Raw genomic sequence first — 16,683 nt, 5'->3', positions numbered from 1 at the left:
AAAATATATACATACAAAATTTTGACAGTGAACATATATTTCATCCTCTTCTTGAAAAAAAGAAGAAGAAGAATCTAAATGACGGAATTACCCTGACAGAGCTACCTTTGCTTTTGTGACCTTTCCCGCTTTGCCGTTCTGAGGCGCACAACCCCACACGGCCAAACCCGTTGCCATCATCATTTCACAATTCGTTACCTATTAATCAAAATCCAATTAAAAAATATTATTATTATTTTAATAAATATTATAAAAACCAAAACTTAGGGATTTATTGATTAAGGTGGGCGTTACTGAGTAACCCCTCATTTCCCACACACTGAAAAATCGCCACCTTCATTCTTCCCTCTCCCCAAGGAAAAATACACAAGAAACGGAGGGAAAAATAAATAATAAAACAAACAACGGAGGCTTCTCTCTATGGTTGGCCAGCCAACTCTTGGACGCTTAATGTTCATCTCGAAACCCTAGCTTTCTTCTTTTCATTTAAAGATTTTCTATTTCTCCCTGAAGATTTCTTTCTCCTTCTTTGAAGAACCATTTCCTGATTAATTGGAGTCCGCTTCTAATCTGGCCGGCTATTTCGTTTTCTTTCTGTTGGAAATGAGATTCGTTTTCTTTGTTTTCAACAAGTCAATTTCTGTCGAAATCTTCATCCAAACTCGTCTTATCCCTGGCCGTTCGAATTAGGTGTACTGGTTTTTATTCGTTTCAGTACTGATTTTGGTTACATTTCGTTTTACTGGTAATTTTTGATAATGCTTTTTGTTGGATTTTGATATTGTTTCGATTTACTACAATTAAATGAAATGTGAACATTTCTGAACTTTGATTAGAATCTGCTTAGCATTAATATACTTTTCACTTTGTTTTTATTTTCAGTCCCGGAAGTTGAGGAGTTTGTTTTTGCGATTTGATTTTGGAGGAGAGAGACGCAGAGAGAGGAGCGTTGAAGAGAATGGAGATGGTCAAGTGATGATCAACAAAAGAGCTTGTTAGAGAGGAAGAATAATGGATGACAGAGGAGGCTCATTTGTCGCTGTAAGGAGGATTTCTCAAGGTCTCGAGCGAGGCAACACTTGTCATTCAACTTCCGGTATGATTGCGTTTCCCTGTTCTCATATTCCCCCTCTGTTCGGCCTTCTTTTTCCCTTTCTCTAGAAAGTATCTTTAGGCGTCTCCCCTTTTTTTGTTTTTAAAACTCTCTCTCTCTCTCTCTCTCTCTCTCTCTCTCTCTCTCTCTGTGTTTGGAGCCGTGTATTCTTGTATACCTATCTTCGTGCTTCCAGTTTCCTTTACCATGTGTGCTGATATGCAAATTTGTTTTTGTAAGTGAGCTTGTTGCAAAAACGAATTTCTACTTCGAATTCTTTCGGCTTTTTGCTCAATTAGAGTATCATTTAGGGCGTGAAAGAAGTTTCTCTCTCTTCCCCTGAATTTGAAAGTGGATTCTTCTATACCTAGCTTCGTGCCTTTCCTGATTCTCTGAATTCTGTAAGCGTGCTTGTTGAAAAGAAGAATTTCTACTATGAATTTATTTTTTGGCTTTTGCTTTTATTTTTTTATGGCATTTAGAGCGTGAAATAAGTCTCTCTCTGTGTGCGTATTTTGAGCCGTGGATTCTTGTATCCCTAGCTTTGTTTGTATCCAGAATCCTCTAGGAGCCTATTTAATATGCAAATTGTTTCTGTATTTGAGGTCGTTTGTTGAGAAAATAACTTTCGGATTTGAATTCTTCTGGTTTTATGCTTGATAGAAGTATCAGTATTCTTAATGTAGTTAGGGCGTGAAATCAATAGTTATGGAGTATCAGTCGATTTATAATTTCATTTATACATTCTTCTTCAAAAAAGTGCGTTGAACTAGTTAAGTAGGCAGCAGATAATATAAAGATTCCATGTCATTTCACAAGTCTGCCCATGCAATATAAGTTTGATAAAATTGTAGATTAGTTTGTAAAAGAGTATAACTTCATTATAAACAAGAAAATGCTTAATAAACCTGATAAATATCTATTATTTTATTCGCTTTGTGCATTCTTAAAACAATCATCTCTTTGGTTCTCATTATATTTATGTTCTTAGTTTCCTGCACTGTAAACATTTTTTTACTTATCTGTTCTTCAATTTAAAGCATGGTTCAGTGTGTCCTTTTCATTTTGTCATTAAATGATTTTAGCTCATAACTGAGTTGTCATTTAAGGCTAACATACTGAAATTTTTTCAAAATGCAGTTTAGAACTCTATAAATTTCCTTCCATCATAAGTCTAGTGGAAACAAAATCATGGATTACTTCACTGATATCTTCATTTCTCTAGAAAGTGTCTTTATTATTTTATTAGATTTGTAGAGAATACATTGTACTTCTAGGTGACCAATCATTTGGTACTGCTTTTTAATGTTATCTATGCAGAATGATGTAGAATTTGCCATGTTATGCTGTGTGTATGTTTTTTCCCAATCAAAAAAACATATTTAGATCTTTTCTTGAGTCAGTTACATGGTAGAATCTCATCCTTAAGATTTTAGTCGTGAAATTATGTTTAAAAAAATTATGTTTAAAACCCTTTACCCCTTGAATTGGGAAATAAAATTAGACGAGATGTGAGATACATTAGGTAGTTATATCTCATCTGGATGTGAATTAGCTAATCATTATAATTTTCTTTGGAGAGATATAAACCCTGTTTTCCTTAGCAGATGCTTTCATTTTGTTACAGCAGAGGTTGTGGCAGGATCAGCAGCATGGCTGGGGCGAGGTCTTTCATGTGTTTGTGCGCAGAGAAGAGAGAATGATGCTCGTCCTTCGTTTGATTTAACTCCTTCCCAGGTACCCTTGTTATGATTGAACTAACCTGCTTTTGTTTAGCCTTCTGGGTGGTGACATAAGTTTAATTTGTATATTTATTTGATGTTTTAGTTTAAAAGATAGGTTTTGTTGTTTTACATTTCTTCATATTTGCCTGGAAAAAGGTGGCTTGTCTCTATATCCTTAATGGCATAGATCTGAAGTGCCTGTAAGTTCAACCAACAAAAACGGTTGATAGTTGAACTTAAAGGTCAATTTTAGAGTTGGAAGTGCCATTGCATTACTAATGCTATTACAATAGTGTAATTTGTCTTTTATCTGTATATTGTTAGTATATATTCTAATTCCATCACTAAAACACTTTTTCCCTTTGAGACTAATGGTACTGACATTAAATGGTATCTGATATGGCACCCTCTCATTGGCAAGTTCTTCTAGGATTTTTGCAATATCCAAGTCAAAGTTGTGGTTCTTGGCTTCTTGAGGCACTTGATGCTAGTTTTAAGTCCTAGATCTTTTTTCTGGGAAATAAAATAAATTGTTCTATATATGCTTATAAAATATTTTCTTAATTTGTAATAATATTTTGTATATGGATATGAATTGGGCTAAACTGCGTGTTATTTGTCATGCGTCAATGTGCACACAATTTATTTTCTTAATTTATAATAATTTTTTGTATATGCATATAAATTGGGCTAAACTATTTGCATATAAAATAATTAATACGCGTATAAAATAATTAATATGCATATAAAATATTTTTTTGTATATGCATATGAATTGGGCTAAACTTCGTGTTATATTAATTGATTTCTTCTGGAGGACCTCATCAATTGTTACGTACTCTTTCTTTTTTTTTTTTGTTAAAATTAGGGCCATTGGACTTGGTCTCTTTTTTTTTTTGTCTTTTTTTCCCTTAAACTTTGTTTCTATCAAAATGTTAAAACTGGACGTAAAGCCATATCTGGTAAATTCAGATGACTCTTGCATCCAGTCTTTTCTCATGGCACCTAGGTAGTTGTAATTAATTCAAAAAAGTATGGTGATATGTACTTTCACCTTGGTTCTATCAGGAGGAATGCTTGCAGAGGCTGCAGAACCGTATAGATGTAGCATACGACAGTTCAATTCCTGAACACCAGGTACCTTTTTCTTAGAGGTTCATTAAGTTTTTCCAATCTGACACAAAAAGCTTATGTTAGACCAATTAATTATATGGAGAAAAGGTGCACACTTCCTAAATCACTGTCAAGACACTTTTCTCTGATTTACATACATAGTATATTTCTTTTAAGGATTTCATGCCTGCTATTGATGCTTTACTATAGGATGCTTTAAAGGCTTTATGGAGTCTTGCCTTTCCTGAAGAAGAACTACGTGGTTTAATATCTGAACAATGGAAGGAAATGGGTTGGCAGGGAAAGGATCCATCAACAGATTTTAGGTATACCATACCAATAATTTTATTACCATTTTCATAGTTATTGGTTGCTGCCATATAAAGAATAATTAACTAAAAGGCATACTTATCTGCTTACTGTTTTAATGCTTTGGTTTGTTTGACAGGGGTGGTGGTTTTATATCATTGGAGAACTTGTTGTTCTTCGCTAGAAATTTTCCGGTATTTCCCATTTCTGGCTTTGTACATTTCAGTAATCAACATGCCTTCTCTCTTCAGTTTCAGTCTTTACTTTTGCTATAAGACTTAGAAATAATTTGTTCGCAATAAATTCTGAATTTGTGTTGGTTGGAGTCAAATTCAACAGTCAACATGTCTTCCTTTTTCCGCTTGAGTCTTTACTTTATTATAGACTGGAAAATATTTGTTAGTAGTAAACTCTAGATTTGTATTGATTGGAGTGAAAATACACAATTTAAGGTCTAAAGCTAGTGTCTTTATGCATTTAGCGCCTTATTCATAATGCAAGGTGGAGGATGAAGGTTTTTGATCTTTATGAAGCTTCCCCTACATAGATCTTTCAATTATTGTGAATTTTGTTTGAAGTCAAGTGAATAGTACAATTAATTAGGTTTCTTTTTTTTGTTACTTTTATAAAAAAAATGTTTTTTTATATTATGTGCTGGTGCTTTTGGTTAAGTTGAAGTAAATGGTATAATTATGGTCATTGTAATTAATATAAGTAACATTTCTAATTTCGCACTGGCTCTTTTGGTGTTGGTACATTGAACTGTATGAAGGAAGCTGTAATACCAAGTTTCTTTTCTTCTCTGAAAATTTATCTTAGTCTAGAATCTTTGATAGTTTAAAGATTTGCACTTGCATTTTGTACTTGTATCATTCTAAATCTTGGAACTTGCCTTTCCCATTCAATGCAGAAATCCTTCCAGGATCTTCTTCGAAAGCAGGAAGGTGATCGGTCAGTCTGGGAATACCCTTTTGCTGTAGCTGGTGTTAATATTACATTCATGCTCATTCAGATGCTTGATCTTGAAGCAGGTTTTCATCCCCTTCTCTTCTTACAAAGACATGACTTTAAGAAAATCTTTTTTTTTTTTTTGAAATAGACTTTAAGAAAATCTTTTCTGTCCTAAATCAGAAGAAAATGTAATAACTCTGTTTTTATTTAGCTAGCATGCCAGTGGAACTCCAACTTTGCTAAATTATAATTAGCAATGTTCTTATCTTATTTGTAAAAGAATTTGTACCAGTGGATTTGGTGTCTTTTAGAAAATGGGTTGCTGTAAAATTCAGTTATTCCTGTCCCTTGTACTTACGTGCCATTTGTTTAATTTCACCATATCTCATTTGGTTTTAGAGCATTTTTAGATACCAGTATGTGATGGGGAGGCAGTTTGATGTTATTCGTTTTTCTTGATACTGGTCTTTGATTTTACAGTGAAACCAAGAACAATGGTGGGGGCAACTTTTCTCAAGTTCCTTGCAGGTAAATGAGGCACTTGGGTTATTTATTGTTTGGAGTTGTTGGCAGTGAAGATTAATTCAAATTATCATATGGAAATAAGTTCTGGCAGTTTGAATAGTTTGCAGAATCGCTCTAAGAAGTTTTAAAATTATTCAAACTTTTGTCTTCTTACATGTAGTTTTATATGTCACAGTCAACAATTTTCTTTTTTTACTCACTATTTTTATGTTTTGCTTGGCAGAAAATGAATCAGCATTTGACCTTCTTTACTGTATCACATTCAAGCTAATGGATCATCAATGGCTTGCTATGCGTGCATCATATATGGACTTCAATGTATGTATTCTTTAGCCAAAAAGTTTTTGAGAACTAGGCAAAAGGTTATGGACAGATTTGAACAAGTACTCTTTTTTTTTTCTTTTTTTCTTCTCTTTTTGGTGAGTAGAATACCTTTGGTGGTCAATTGCAAAATTTGGACACCATTGAGAGAGAATTGTGTTGCCCTACATTTTGTGCATGTTTTAGAATTTTGTTTTGGATGAGGGAGGTGTAAATTTTTTAAAGCATAAACACTGTGATTCTATTGCAATTTTAAGCATAAAAGTATGCAAGTATGTGAAGCTTGTGTTCTGGATGGACAATTACGTGCATTTGAAGCACTAGGAGGCTGTATGATGAAGGTAAATCTCATGTAAAATAAACTTTTGGTTGGGCGAAAAGCTTCAGAATTTAGACATTTGCAGCATGAAAAAGTGAAATACATGCTGGCCATAAAATTTATTTGTTTTGCCTCCTTGTTTTCATCTAGCTGCTGTTTGTGGTACTATTCTGTTATGTAACATTATCTTCTTTACAGACAGTAATGAAATCTACACGTCGTCAACTGGAGAGGGAACTTATGCTTGAAGACCTAACGCAATTGGAAGACGTGCCTTCGTACAGTCTTCTTAGCCAGTAGTACATAGATAAAGGGCCAGTAGCAGGAAGAGATGCAATGTCATCATCTTTCATTTCCTTGGTTTACTGTCTTCCTACCTCCATGTTCCTCCATGTTCCTTTTTTAACAAGATGTCTACACGCACGTTCCCGTTTAAATTTTTGAAAACGGATTTTGGTTTCTCAAGCGTTCCTCTGAAATATTAAAGGAAATGGTTCCCACTTTGTAAGTTTGACACCAGCGATCGATATAACGTCTTACATAAGTGCATAATGTGACAGGACGTTTTGGCCAACACAACTGTTTTCTCTTTTCTGGATTTTTGCGTACACAGGCACACAAGGTTTACCATGAGCGATGGATGGTGCTCTTTCTGCCTGAAAACCAACACGTGTGGTTACGGGATTTGCACCGTAACGAGTTGGCTGCCCCAACTCATGTGGAAGGCATTATATATTAAATTTTCAATGATAAAAGCATATATATATATATATATGTAAATTTTTTATCCTGATTTTAAACTGACGAAGATTTATATGGAGAAACATAAAATTTTTTGTATATAAAAATGTCCTAAAAAAAAATAACTTAAAAGAATAAAAAAATGTTCATTATAATTGTTTCAAGTGCTCAGCAGATATATATTGACGTGCTATTTCTCTTCACTATAGTTGCTAGACTCATAAATGAGAAAATTTTATTGGTTAGAAGCCAATTTTGAACCCCAAGTTAGGGAAAATGTTTTTATTCCATGTTTATATGTAGTTTTAAGCATTCATATTGTAATATCTGTTTACTAACATTAAAACTACAATGTTTCTTAGGTTATAAAAGTGACTAACAAAGAAAAAAATTAAGTACTAAAATTTAGCTTTTTCTGTTTTTTATCATTGTATCTAATTAACTTAATTAGTCACTCAGTTTGATATCCTTTCAAGTTAAAAAATATTTGTGACAGATATAAGCATTTTTATTATTTTTAATAAAATACGTACTTATTTTTGGTGATAAATGCTTGATCCAAATGTAATTTAATTAATTTTTAAGTATGAATTTACCTTTTTAAAGTAATTTGAAGTACCATTATAGTTTAAACACAGGCTTTTAGTAATGTTAAAATATCCTCTAAGTAGCAGAGAACTTATACACAAAATAAACCTTTGACCTAAAGTCATATATATATATATTAGAGGATCAGTCCAACATCTGCATTGATCATGGTTAAAAAGACAACAGTAAAAAGATAATGCGAACATGAACAAAAAAGTATCAGTATAAAGATATTAATATGAACTCTTAAAGAATTTCATAAATTATGGATGTTTATACCTCTTCTTGCTTCATTCCTCTTCTCTTTCTCTAACTTCCTAATTAATTTTAACTTATTTCTAATTTAATTTATAGCTTTGTCTACCCCTATAAATAAATACTGTAATAAACTTTGTGAAATAATAAACTTAAAAGGACTTGTTGTCTAATCTCTTATACTCTTCTCTTATTTCTTTTGAATTTTTCTATTATAATATTGTTATATCTTCTTTAACTTTATAATATGTTATTAGCACAAAGCCGCACTACAACTTTCCTATCCTAGACTGTTTTAGGTTTTTTACTCAAATATAGTCTATATATGTAACACCCCAAATTTAATTTATGAATTTATATTTTTTAGAGAGTCAAATAATTAATTAATATATAACTTAAACCCTAAGAAAAATAAATAAAATCAAAATTTTTCCTAAAAATAAAAATTATTGGATTTAGGGATTGAATTGATTAAATTTAAATCAATTTGGAGCTCTTTATAATTTAAAAAATTGATTTAGGGGTTAAATGAAAAGGGAGTGCAATTTTGGGGCCCATGCGTGATTTCTAGCAAGTGACGTGGCCGTGAACCAATTGCGGGGAGCCGCATGTTGCCTGACCGCACGCATGGTCAGCCACGCGAGCACCTGCAGTATGCAAATCAAACGACCCTATGCACTTTGAATGATCCAATGGTGAAATTGCGGTAAACAGATCTAACAACGTGCAAAGATGTAGAGGAAATGATTGCGATCTAACAGCCCACGTGCAAGATGTCAGTTGAATGACCTGCATGCATTCTAAGACAATTCTACGGTTACATGCATGGACGGTTATGATCTAAAGAGAATTGCAATCTAACGACTAAGAATAACACGAGATAAAAATTACAATTTTTCCATTAATGAGGTTGCATCCAATGGACCGCATGCGACCATGCGTAACAAGATCGTGTAGTCTGAATTGGTTGAGGGTTAGGTTTAAAAGTCTAGCCATACCCAGTTCGACCTAGGGCCTGTTGGGGAAGGAAAGAAAAAAAAGTGACCAAGAGCCGCCACTTGCGACGAGGAAGAGAGAGAGGTGCGACTGGGAAGAGAAAGAAGAAGGCGTGGCTTGCTCCACGGAGAAAGGGGTTATGCGCACGATGACCGAACTGAGAGGATTGACGTGCGCTAGAAGAGAGGAAACTGCCATAGGAAGGAGAAAGAAAAGGAGAGAAGCATGCAGGGAGAGAGAGAGAGAGATTTATGGAAGAAGAGCAGAAGGAGAAGGAGGAGGATGAGGAGGAGGAGGAGGAGGAAGAGGAGGAGGAGAAAAAGAAGAAGAAGAAGAAGAAGAAAATAAAATACATTCCAAATGAATGAAACTTAAAACCAACTTAAAATAATCAAACAATTATACAACAAACAACATATTAAATAAAACAAATTTAAAACAAGAAATTACAATTTATCAAACATAATATTGATGAGTCGATGTGGAAATCCATTTAAAAGGGATGAGGAGATAAAATGTTACAATAGAGTACGAACTGGATCAAAGGTATAGAGAAAAAAATTATAAAGTCCAGGAAAATGTAAGAAATATAAAATGTAAATAAATATATAAAATAAATCAACACAACTATACCAACAAACGAAAGCACAAAGAACTTATTAAAACAAAACGTTTAATATACGTTAAAATAGTATGAATGAAATTCAGCGGTGGGTGAATCCTACTTGGGGGTGGATGAAATTCTTTTCAGCTGTGGTTAGGATGTGTGTTAGATTTTGAGTCACTTGACGATGGACTATTGTGACCAATTATTGCATGATTTGTGTATGTGCCTGCCCAGCAAGGTAGTGCGGAACCAGATCCCAAAATGATACTTGTTTTGTTAATCACTATGTATATGATTAGCAATCGAAAATTGAAAATTAAAAAGAATAGAAGGAAAACCAAAATTACATCAATATAAAAAAAGTGTTAGAAAAACTTAAACTTAGGATCATAGATTATGATTAAAAAATTACTTGTTTGGGGAAAATAGAGAATTGGGGATAATTGTTGAGGGGTTATGGATGTCTCGATTTGGTCAAAAATTTATGAAAAATTCTGGTTTATGTGGTATGGAGGGTTAAATTATACATAGGGAAAATTTGAGAGAAGCATTAGGCTTAAGAGGAATTCGAGGGATAAAATAAAATTGGAGGGACTTTTAGGGATAAATTGAGAGGGATATTTTGAGGGATAAATTGATAAGGAATTTCGAGGGGCATTTTAGGAGATTTTTGAGGGATAAATTGGAGAAATTGAATCTATATGCATTTCATAGTTTTTAAATAAAAAAGAGAAAGAAAGTTTTATATTTTTGATTGATTGTTTGAGATATGCAGGCGCAATACATAGCTAGTAGGTGTCCTTATTGAGTGCATTATTTTGCTCATTCTATTCAATTTCTCATCTTTTTCATATAAGAGAAAATGGATATTAGTACTCGAATCAAAATGTTTGTATTTTGCTTTGTTTGGGTAAGTTGTATTTAGTTTTAACTTTACAAAATTTTATAACCTCATGATGTAAATTAATGTTACATGTTATACAAGGGATGAATAGCTTCTGTTATATTTTATTTTAAATTTTTGTGTTATATTATCTAATTTAGTTGTTTTAAAGTGGGGTTTCTCGGTTATAGAACTACGGGCCGTTAGAGGTGGTATCAAAGCAACACGACCCTAGGACCACCTCTTGTACATGAGGTATCAAAGTGTTGTGGATTCATAGGACTAGGTTTTCAAAAGAAATTTCTAAATGTGGGAGAGAAAAATTTCTCAATTGAAGAAAATCCCCCATGTGGGAAATCCCCCATGTTGGTGGGAAATCCCCCATGGTGGAAATTCCCCATAATGGTAGAAATCTCTCTACTGGGAGAAATCCCCCTTGTGGGAGAAATTGCCTAGTGAGAGAAATTCCTCCAAGTGGAAAATGTTTCCCATGTAGGAGAAATCCCTCATGTGGGAGGAAATTCCCCAAGCAGGAGAAATTTTCCCCAAGTGGAGAAAATTCCCCAATTAGAAAGTTGTGATCTCTCAAGTGGGAGAGTTTCCCAACAAGGAGAATTTCCCAAGACAAGAGAAATTCCTCAAGTAGATACACTCTAAAAACAACCAGCCCTATTCCCATAGAAACCAAATGGCCATCCTAATTTTTCTGAAAATTCTCTTTGCATTCTCTAGGGAAATCCAGTACCCTAGGTATCCCAAACTTTTGTTTCAGTTCCAAGACTATTCTAGTAAATAAAATCAAACAACACCTAACTAGAATCCTCCTTTCTAGAAGTTCTAGTGCTCTTAAATAAATTTCGTAGGTGAAGAGTAATGATTGTAGGAGTTGTCCCTGAAACAATAAAAGGAAAATTGAAGGTGTGATTGCAATTTAACCCAAAATGTTTCCACCAAGTGGAAATGTTATAACATCATCACTTGATTGGAACCTAAGTTCCTAAACAACCTTTACATATAAAATTAAATTCTGAAGAGAGAGAAAATAAAATCCTAAAGATGTGTTCTGATACCAAAACCATTACCATGAGGAGTTTTAAAAAATAAGTTTCCTTACACTAAGGAAATAAAAAAGTAGTCGGGTAAAAAAAACAAACCCTTATTAATGAGAATTAAAAGAAAGATTATCACAATAAAGCGATTCTATTAAAGAAAATGTCATAATCACTCCAATCTATTGACGATATGCCAATAGAGTGCATGGATTATAACATCCCAAATACTTAAAAAGTAAAAGGGAGCAAACTATCAAGTAGTTACGAGTGTTAATAATAAATTTTTCATTTAAGCAGAAGATATAAATCCCTTACAAAGTGCTCTAGGTTGAATATTTACATCAAGCCATAAATTGGCAAACGTAAATATCAAAATACAAATTAACTATATTAGAGTGCGGATTAAACTATTGCACTCAAATTATATTCTAGATATTCACTAAGGATCAGTGAACAAGTCCAAATAAGCTTCCAGAGGCAATCCAGGAATAGTTCCCCAACTTCTACATCATCTGGGTAGGGGGCACAGATTAGGAATGAGTTTCATGTAAACTCAGTAAGGGAAGCAGTATTTAAACCACACAGTTAAGGTGTAAAAAGTAATTAATCTAAAACAACATTTCCATATAAACCTCTTACCTCAGAGGACTGTTGCAGGATGAGCATTTTCAAGTATTTAGAAAAACCTTTTTGTCTTTCTTAAGAAATTCTAAAGAAAAGATTATAGAACCAAACAAAGAGAGAAAATAACTTATGTCATAAGCAGGTGTACTAAGTCACATAAGGTATATAAGAGCAAATTATGTATTTAACATAAACCAAATAAATAACATATTCAATGGTGTCAGAATAAGTAGAAGAACCATGATACAAAATCGTCTTAGAATATCAACTAAGTATCATGGCCGTGTTTTATTTAAGTTTTTTATTGACCTCTGCATGAAGTTATTCAAAACATATATCTACTGAGGACAGAACAATCCCCAACTACCACTATGAATGACAATTAATTTCAGTTTCATATCAGTATAAACTAATGACCATGATCGCACGTCGCCACCTAGCCCTATATACCATCGTGAATCCGCTCTCATTAGAGGGAATGATAGTTCCATTTTCATATCAACTTTAGATATATTCTAATTATTACAATAGTACGTCGCCAATGTAGCTTCTAAATGTGCAATCGCAAATCCACTCTCGTAAGAGGGAACACCATCATTCACAAGGAGCGATTCACAAATCTTTTTAGATCATAGTGTAAGGAGAGACAGAAACCCCTCAAAGATAATAGTCAAATAGACTTTCATTCTTTTCACTTATTTATTCAATATTCATATCAATCATACATTCCGAACCCAGTGGGGTTTAATGATATATCTGACCCAAGCCCCACATTCATGATCACATATTTGGAACCCAATGGGGGCAATTAACATATCCAACACAATGCCCATATTACCTGACTTGACCATCGGGATATTCGACAGAGCCGGGGCTCCTAGAATAATCCTCTTCACCATTACCAAAGGTAAGGTAGAGGGCCAATCCCACATACATTTTAGAATCATATTTTTGTAACCCTCATCCTTATCAACTCACATTTCATATTCAAATAAACAAAGCATAAAAAAAATAAATAATTCATACATCAAGTCAAACAATATCCCAATATAATTTATCTAAAAAGTGCACTTAGAAATGCAAGAGAAAACATTAAAGAATCTCTCACCAAAACTAAAGTCAAATAAGTATTTAGAAACGGGAGAAAAGGGCTTCTAGAAATCCTCTTCCTTGCCTCTTTCTCTTACTAACCTTCACTTTTTTCTTCCTCTAAACTTCTAAAAATGCAAGAATGAAAAATGGTGGAAAAGAGGGAAGAAATGGACATGTGTATGAATGGGAGAAGAGGGGCTTTAAATAGATTTTAGAGGGCTTACAGATGTGCGACACGTGGCAAACATCCCAAAAAACATGTGGTGGGTAGGTGGAGTGGATGGCTGGCGGTGGGGCTCGCACGACATGGGTGCATGGCTGAAAACGAGTAGTTTCGTGCTGTGCGCACGTAGGCATGCCCTGTCGCGTAGTGCACGACAATGCTCGCATAGTGTGCGGTGCCCGCACTGGTGCTACTGTCACGCGAGTTTCCCGTGTGAGGATCACGTGCAATGCCGTGGTCACTTTTGCGGGCTTTTAGGGGATTTTCCCTTTTTTATGATTTTTCTTCTTTTTTTCTCTTTCCTTTGATTTTCTGAAAATATCAAACTAATTATTAAAAAAATTTAATTCAAACAAATTACTAATTTTAAATAGAAGATGACAATTTTAAAATGCAAAAAGGTAAATAATTTAAAATACTGGGAAATTAATTTCTGATTTAGAATAGAGTTTAACCATAGATTAAAGTGCAAGGATTCAGGGTGTTATATTCTCCCCACCTTCAATAAATTTGGTTCTCTAAATTTGAAAATATTTTTCTAAAGTACGTAGGGTATAAATACCACATTTCTTATTTGATCTCCCATGTGGCATCATTTAGAGTATGGTGTTGCCACAATACCCCGATAATTGGAATCCTCTTGTTGCGCAGAACCTTCTCCGACCAATCAAGAATCTCCATAGGATACTCAGGATATACCATGTCTGAGTAGACAAGATAGTTCGGACGTGGAATAATATGAGAAGGGTCAAGGAGATACCTTTTGAGCATGGAGACATGGAAAATATCATACAGTGTGCTATGTTCCGGGAGCAATGCAAGACGATATGCAGCGGGGCTTATACATTTTACGATCTCAAATTTTTGATAAAGCGAGGACTCAGCTTTCTTCTCTTTCGAACAATGTTCGTGCTTTGAAGGGAAAGACCTTCAAGAAAACATGATCACCAACAGAAAATTTCAAAGATTTTCTTTGATTTTTGGAATAGCTCTTCTACCGACTTTGAACAATGACGAGGTGCCTACGAATGACAATAACATTGTCAATAATTCCCTTGTCAAACTCCACTATAGGTTGACGACTGTTGCCAACCTAGTTTTAACCAGTTGGGGCTCGATAAGGCCTACCATAGATAGCTTCAAATAGAGCCATACAGATACCAGAGTGATGGAAATTATTGTAGAAAAACTAGTAGAGGGAGAGATGCTGGTCCCAACTGTCACCAAAATTTAGTATGCAGGCACTTAGCATGTCCTCAAGTTTCTAAAAGATTTTCTCTAACTTCTCGCTAATTTGAGAATGACAAGTAGTACTAAGATACAGACTGGAGACAAGGGCTTTTTTAAAATTATCCCAGAAATGGGAGGTGAAATGATAAATTCTGTTAGAAACCACGAAAGCAAGAATGCCATAGAGTCAGACAATCTCCTCAATATACAGCCGGACTAGCTTATTGGTCAAGTCTGTTGTCTTGGTTTGCAAAAAAATGGTATCTCAGTTTGCATTTGTCCTTGACAAACCCGTGATGAAATCCATGGTCACATGCTCCAACTTCTACACAGGGATTGGGAGACCTTATAAAAGACTACTAAGTTTCTGATGTTCTGCCTTGATCCTCTGGCACGTGGGACACTAGAAGACATACTTGACGATATCCATTTTTATACTAAGCCACTAATATTAGCGCCTTAGATTACGATACATCTGGATAGCTTGGATGCGTGTGCTTCCTTTAGAACATCTGATCGGATTTTAGGGCTGCTGAGTACCCAAATTATAGAATCAGCATAACCCATCGTCAGTTATCTTGAAATTGCCATTGTTGTATCCATCGGGGATAAACTGGTTTATGTGCCCCATAATCTCTAGATCCATTACTTGGGCCTCCCAAAATCTAATGTAGAGAATAGGTTGGATTTGAATCATGGCAAGGTAGATACCATCACCGCAGAGGCTCAACCAAAGTCCCTGGATTATCTCGAGCATTCTTCAATTAGAAACCATCAACTATCTTAAAATTGTCTTTTCCTTTCGAATAAGGGCGCTAACGACTACACTACGCCTACTCGGGTCGCACAAAGTCATGCAGTCATGATCCCTCAAGAGATCCATCTAGTGCTTTTGTCTCATGTTTGACTCTTCTTGGGAAAATAAGTTTTTCAAACTTTCATGATCAGTATGGATATCAAAATTCTATCCATAGAGATGGTGGCGTCATATCTTCAAAGTAAAGACAATGACAACAAGCTTGAGGTCATGTGTGGGGTAGTCACACTCATGTGGCTTTAGCTGCTTGGAACTATAAACCATTACCTGACCCTATGGCATGAGCACACACATCCCATACCAGCATGAGATATATCACAATAAATTTAAAAGCATTCAACATCGTTGGGGACGACTAACACGGAGCAGAGGTGACTTGACGCTTGAGTTTGATAATATTTTCCTTGTATTTGGGGTCCTAATTAAAGTAGAACCCCTTCTTCACGAGATTTGCCAAGGGCGCAGCAATATAGGAAAATTCCTTTATGAATTGCCAATAACACCCCACTTATTTTGGGAATTGGTGGACTTCCTCAGTATTGGCCAGTTTGTCCTAGCCAATAACGACCTCGATTGTGGTGGGGTCAGTAAAAATTCTCTTGCCTGTAATCATGTGGCCAAGAAAAGAAATTCAATTCGATCAAAAGGAACTCTTATTGATCATGACATAGAGGCAGTGCCGATGAAGAATCTCTAACACTTTAGTGAAGTGGGAAACATGGTCTTGAGAGTTCTTTGAATACACGAATATGTCATCAAGGTAGATGACGACACTAATTCCAAACAGGCCTAAAAATTTAATTTATGGGGTTTATGAAAATTGCGGGGCATTCATCAGACCAAAGGGCATAACCAGGAACTACAAGTGGCCGTATCGATTGCAAAAAACTATTTTTGGTACATCCTCAGCTCTGACTCGCACTGTCACGGGTCATACCTCATCGTATAGGGTAATGACCGGAGCATACTTACTTAACTCACGTAGACTCAAGTTAAGTAAGATAACTTAACTTTATTAATCATAATAAGGTTACAGAAGCGTTATATCCCTTAAATGTAAAACATAAACAAATGAACAAAGCTCTAAATCTTATTTCTTACAATACAAAATAAAAGTATAAAATAGTAACATTAATCTCATAGTCTAGCTTCAAAAACTTTTCTCCGTATCACCGCTCACTCTGCAATGATATCTTTTGTATCTGGAGGGTGATAAAGGG

The 16,683-nt window shown here is 34.7% G+C and overlaps 1 protein-coding gene across 5 annotated transcripts; it reads left to right on the top strand.

The window, feature by feature from the left end:
• Nucleotides 1-276: 276 nt before the first annotated feature.
• LOC110818658 (uncharacterized) lies at nucleotides 277-6,934 on the top strand. Of its 5 annotated transcripts, none has more exons than XM_088219760.1 (10): nucleotides 277-452; nucleotides 883-1,096; nucleotides 2,721-2,830; nucleotides 3,886-3,954; nucleotides 4,141-4,256; nucleotides 4,379-4,433; nucleotides 5,150-5,270; nucleotides 5,671-5,718; nucleotides 5,939-6,033; nucleotides 6,554-6,934. In XM_088219760.1, the coding sequence occupies exons 2-10, from the start codon at nucleotides 1,012-1,014 to the stop codon at nucleotides 6,653-6,655; spliced, it is 801 nt and encodes a 266-aa protein (XP_088075886.1). In that variant the 5' UTR covers nucleotides 277-452; nucleotides 883-1,011; the 3' UTR covers nucleotides 6,656-6,934. The 5 variants fall into 5 exon arrangements, with proteins under 5 accessions (XP_088075886.1, XP_088075887.1, XP_088075888.1 ...); XM_088219761.1 differs by having other exon boundaries at nucleotides 277-745; nucleotides 2,724-2,830; XM_088219762.1 differs by having other exon boundaries at nucleotides 277-745; nucleotides 6,558-6,934.
• The last annotated feature ends 9,749 nt before the right edge of the window (nucleotides 6,935-16,683 follow it).

This window comes from Carica papaya, chromosome 5 (genome assembly GCF_054855325.1).
Source record: "Carica papaya isolate Zhongbai chromosome 5, ASM5485532v1, whole genome shotgun sequence".
Taxonomy (NCBI): domain Eukaryota; kingdom Viridiplantae; phylum Streptophyta; class Magnoliopsida; order Brassicales; family Caricaceae; genus Carica; species Carica papaya.
Note: the sequence above shows the minus strand (reverse complement) of the source record. Positions and strands in the feature narration are given on the sequence as shown.

Bases quoted from the DNA above. Each gene is read 5' to 3' on its own strand.
- LOC110818658 (XM_088219760.1), top strand. From the start codon at position 1,012: ATGGATGACAGAGGAGGCTCATTTGTCGCTGTAAGGAGGATTTCTCAA. The intron at 4,434-5,149 runs GTATTTCCCATT...CATTCAATGCAG, and splicing joins TCTTCGCTAGAAATTTTCCG to AAATCCTTCCAGGATCTTCT. The intron at 5,719-5,938 runs GTAAATGAGGCA...TTTGCTTGGCAG, and splicing joins TTTTCTCAAGTTCCTTGCAG to AAAATGAATCAGCATTTGAC.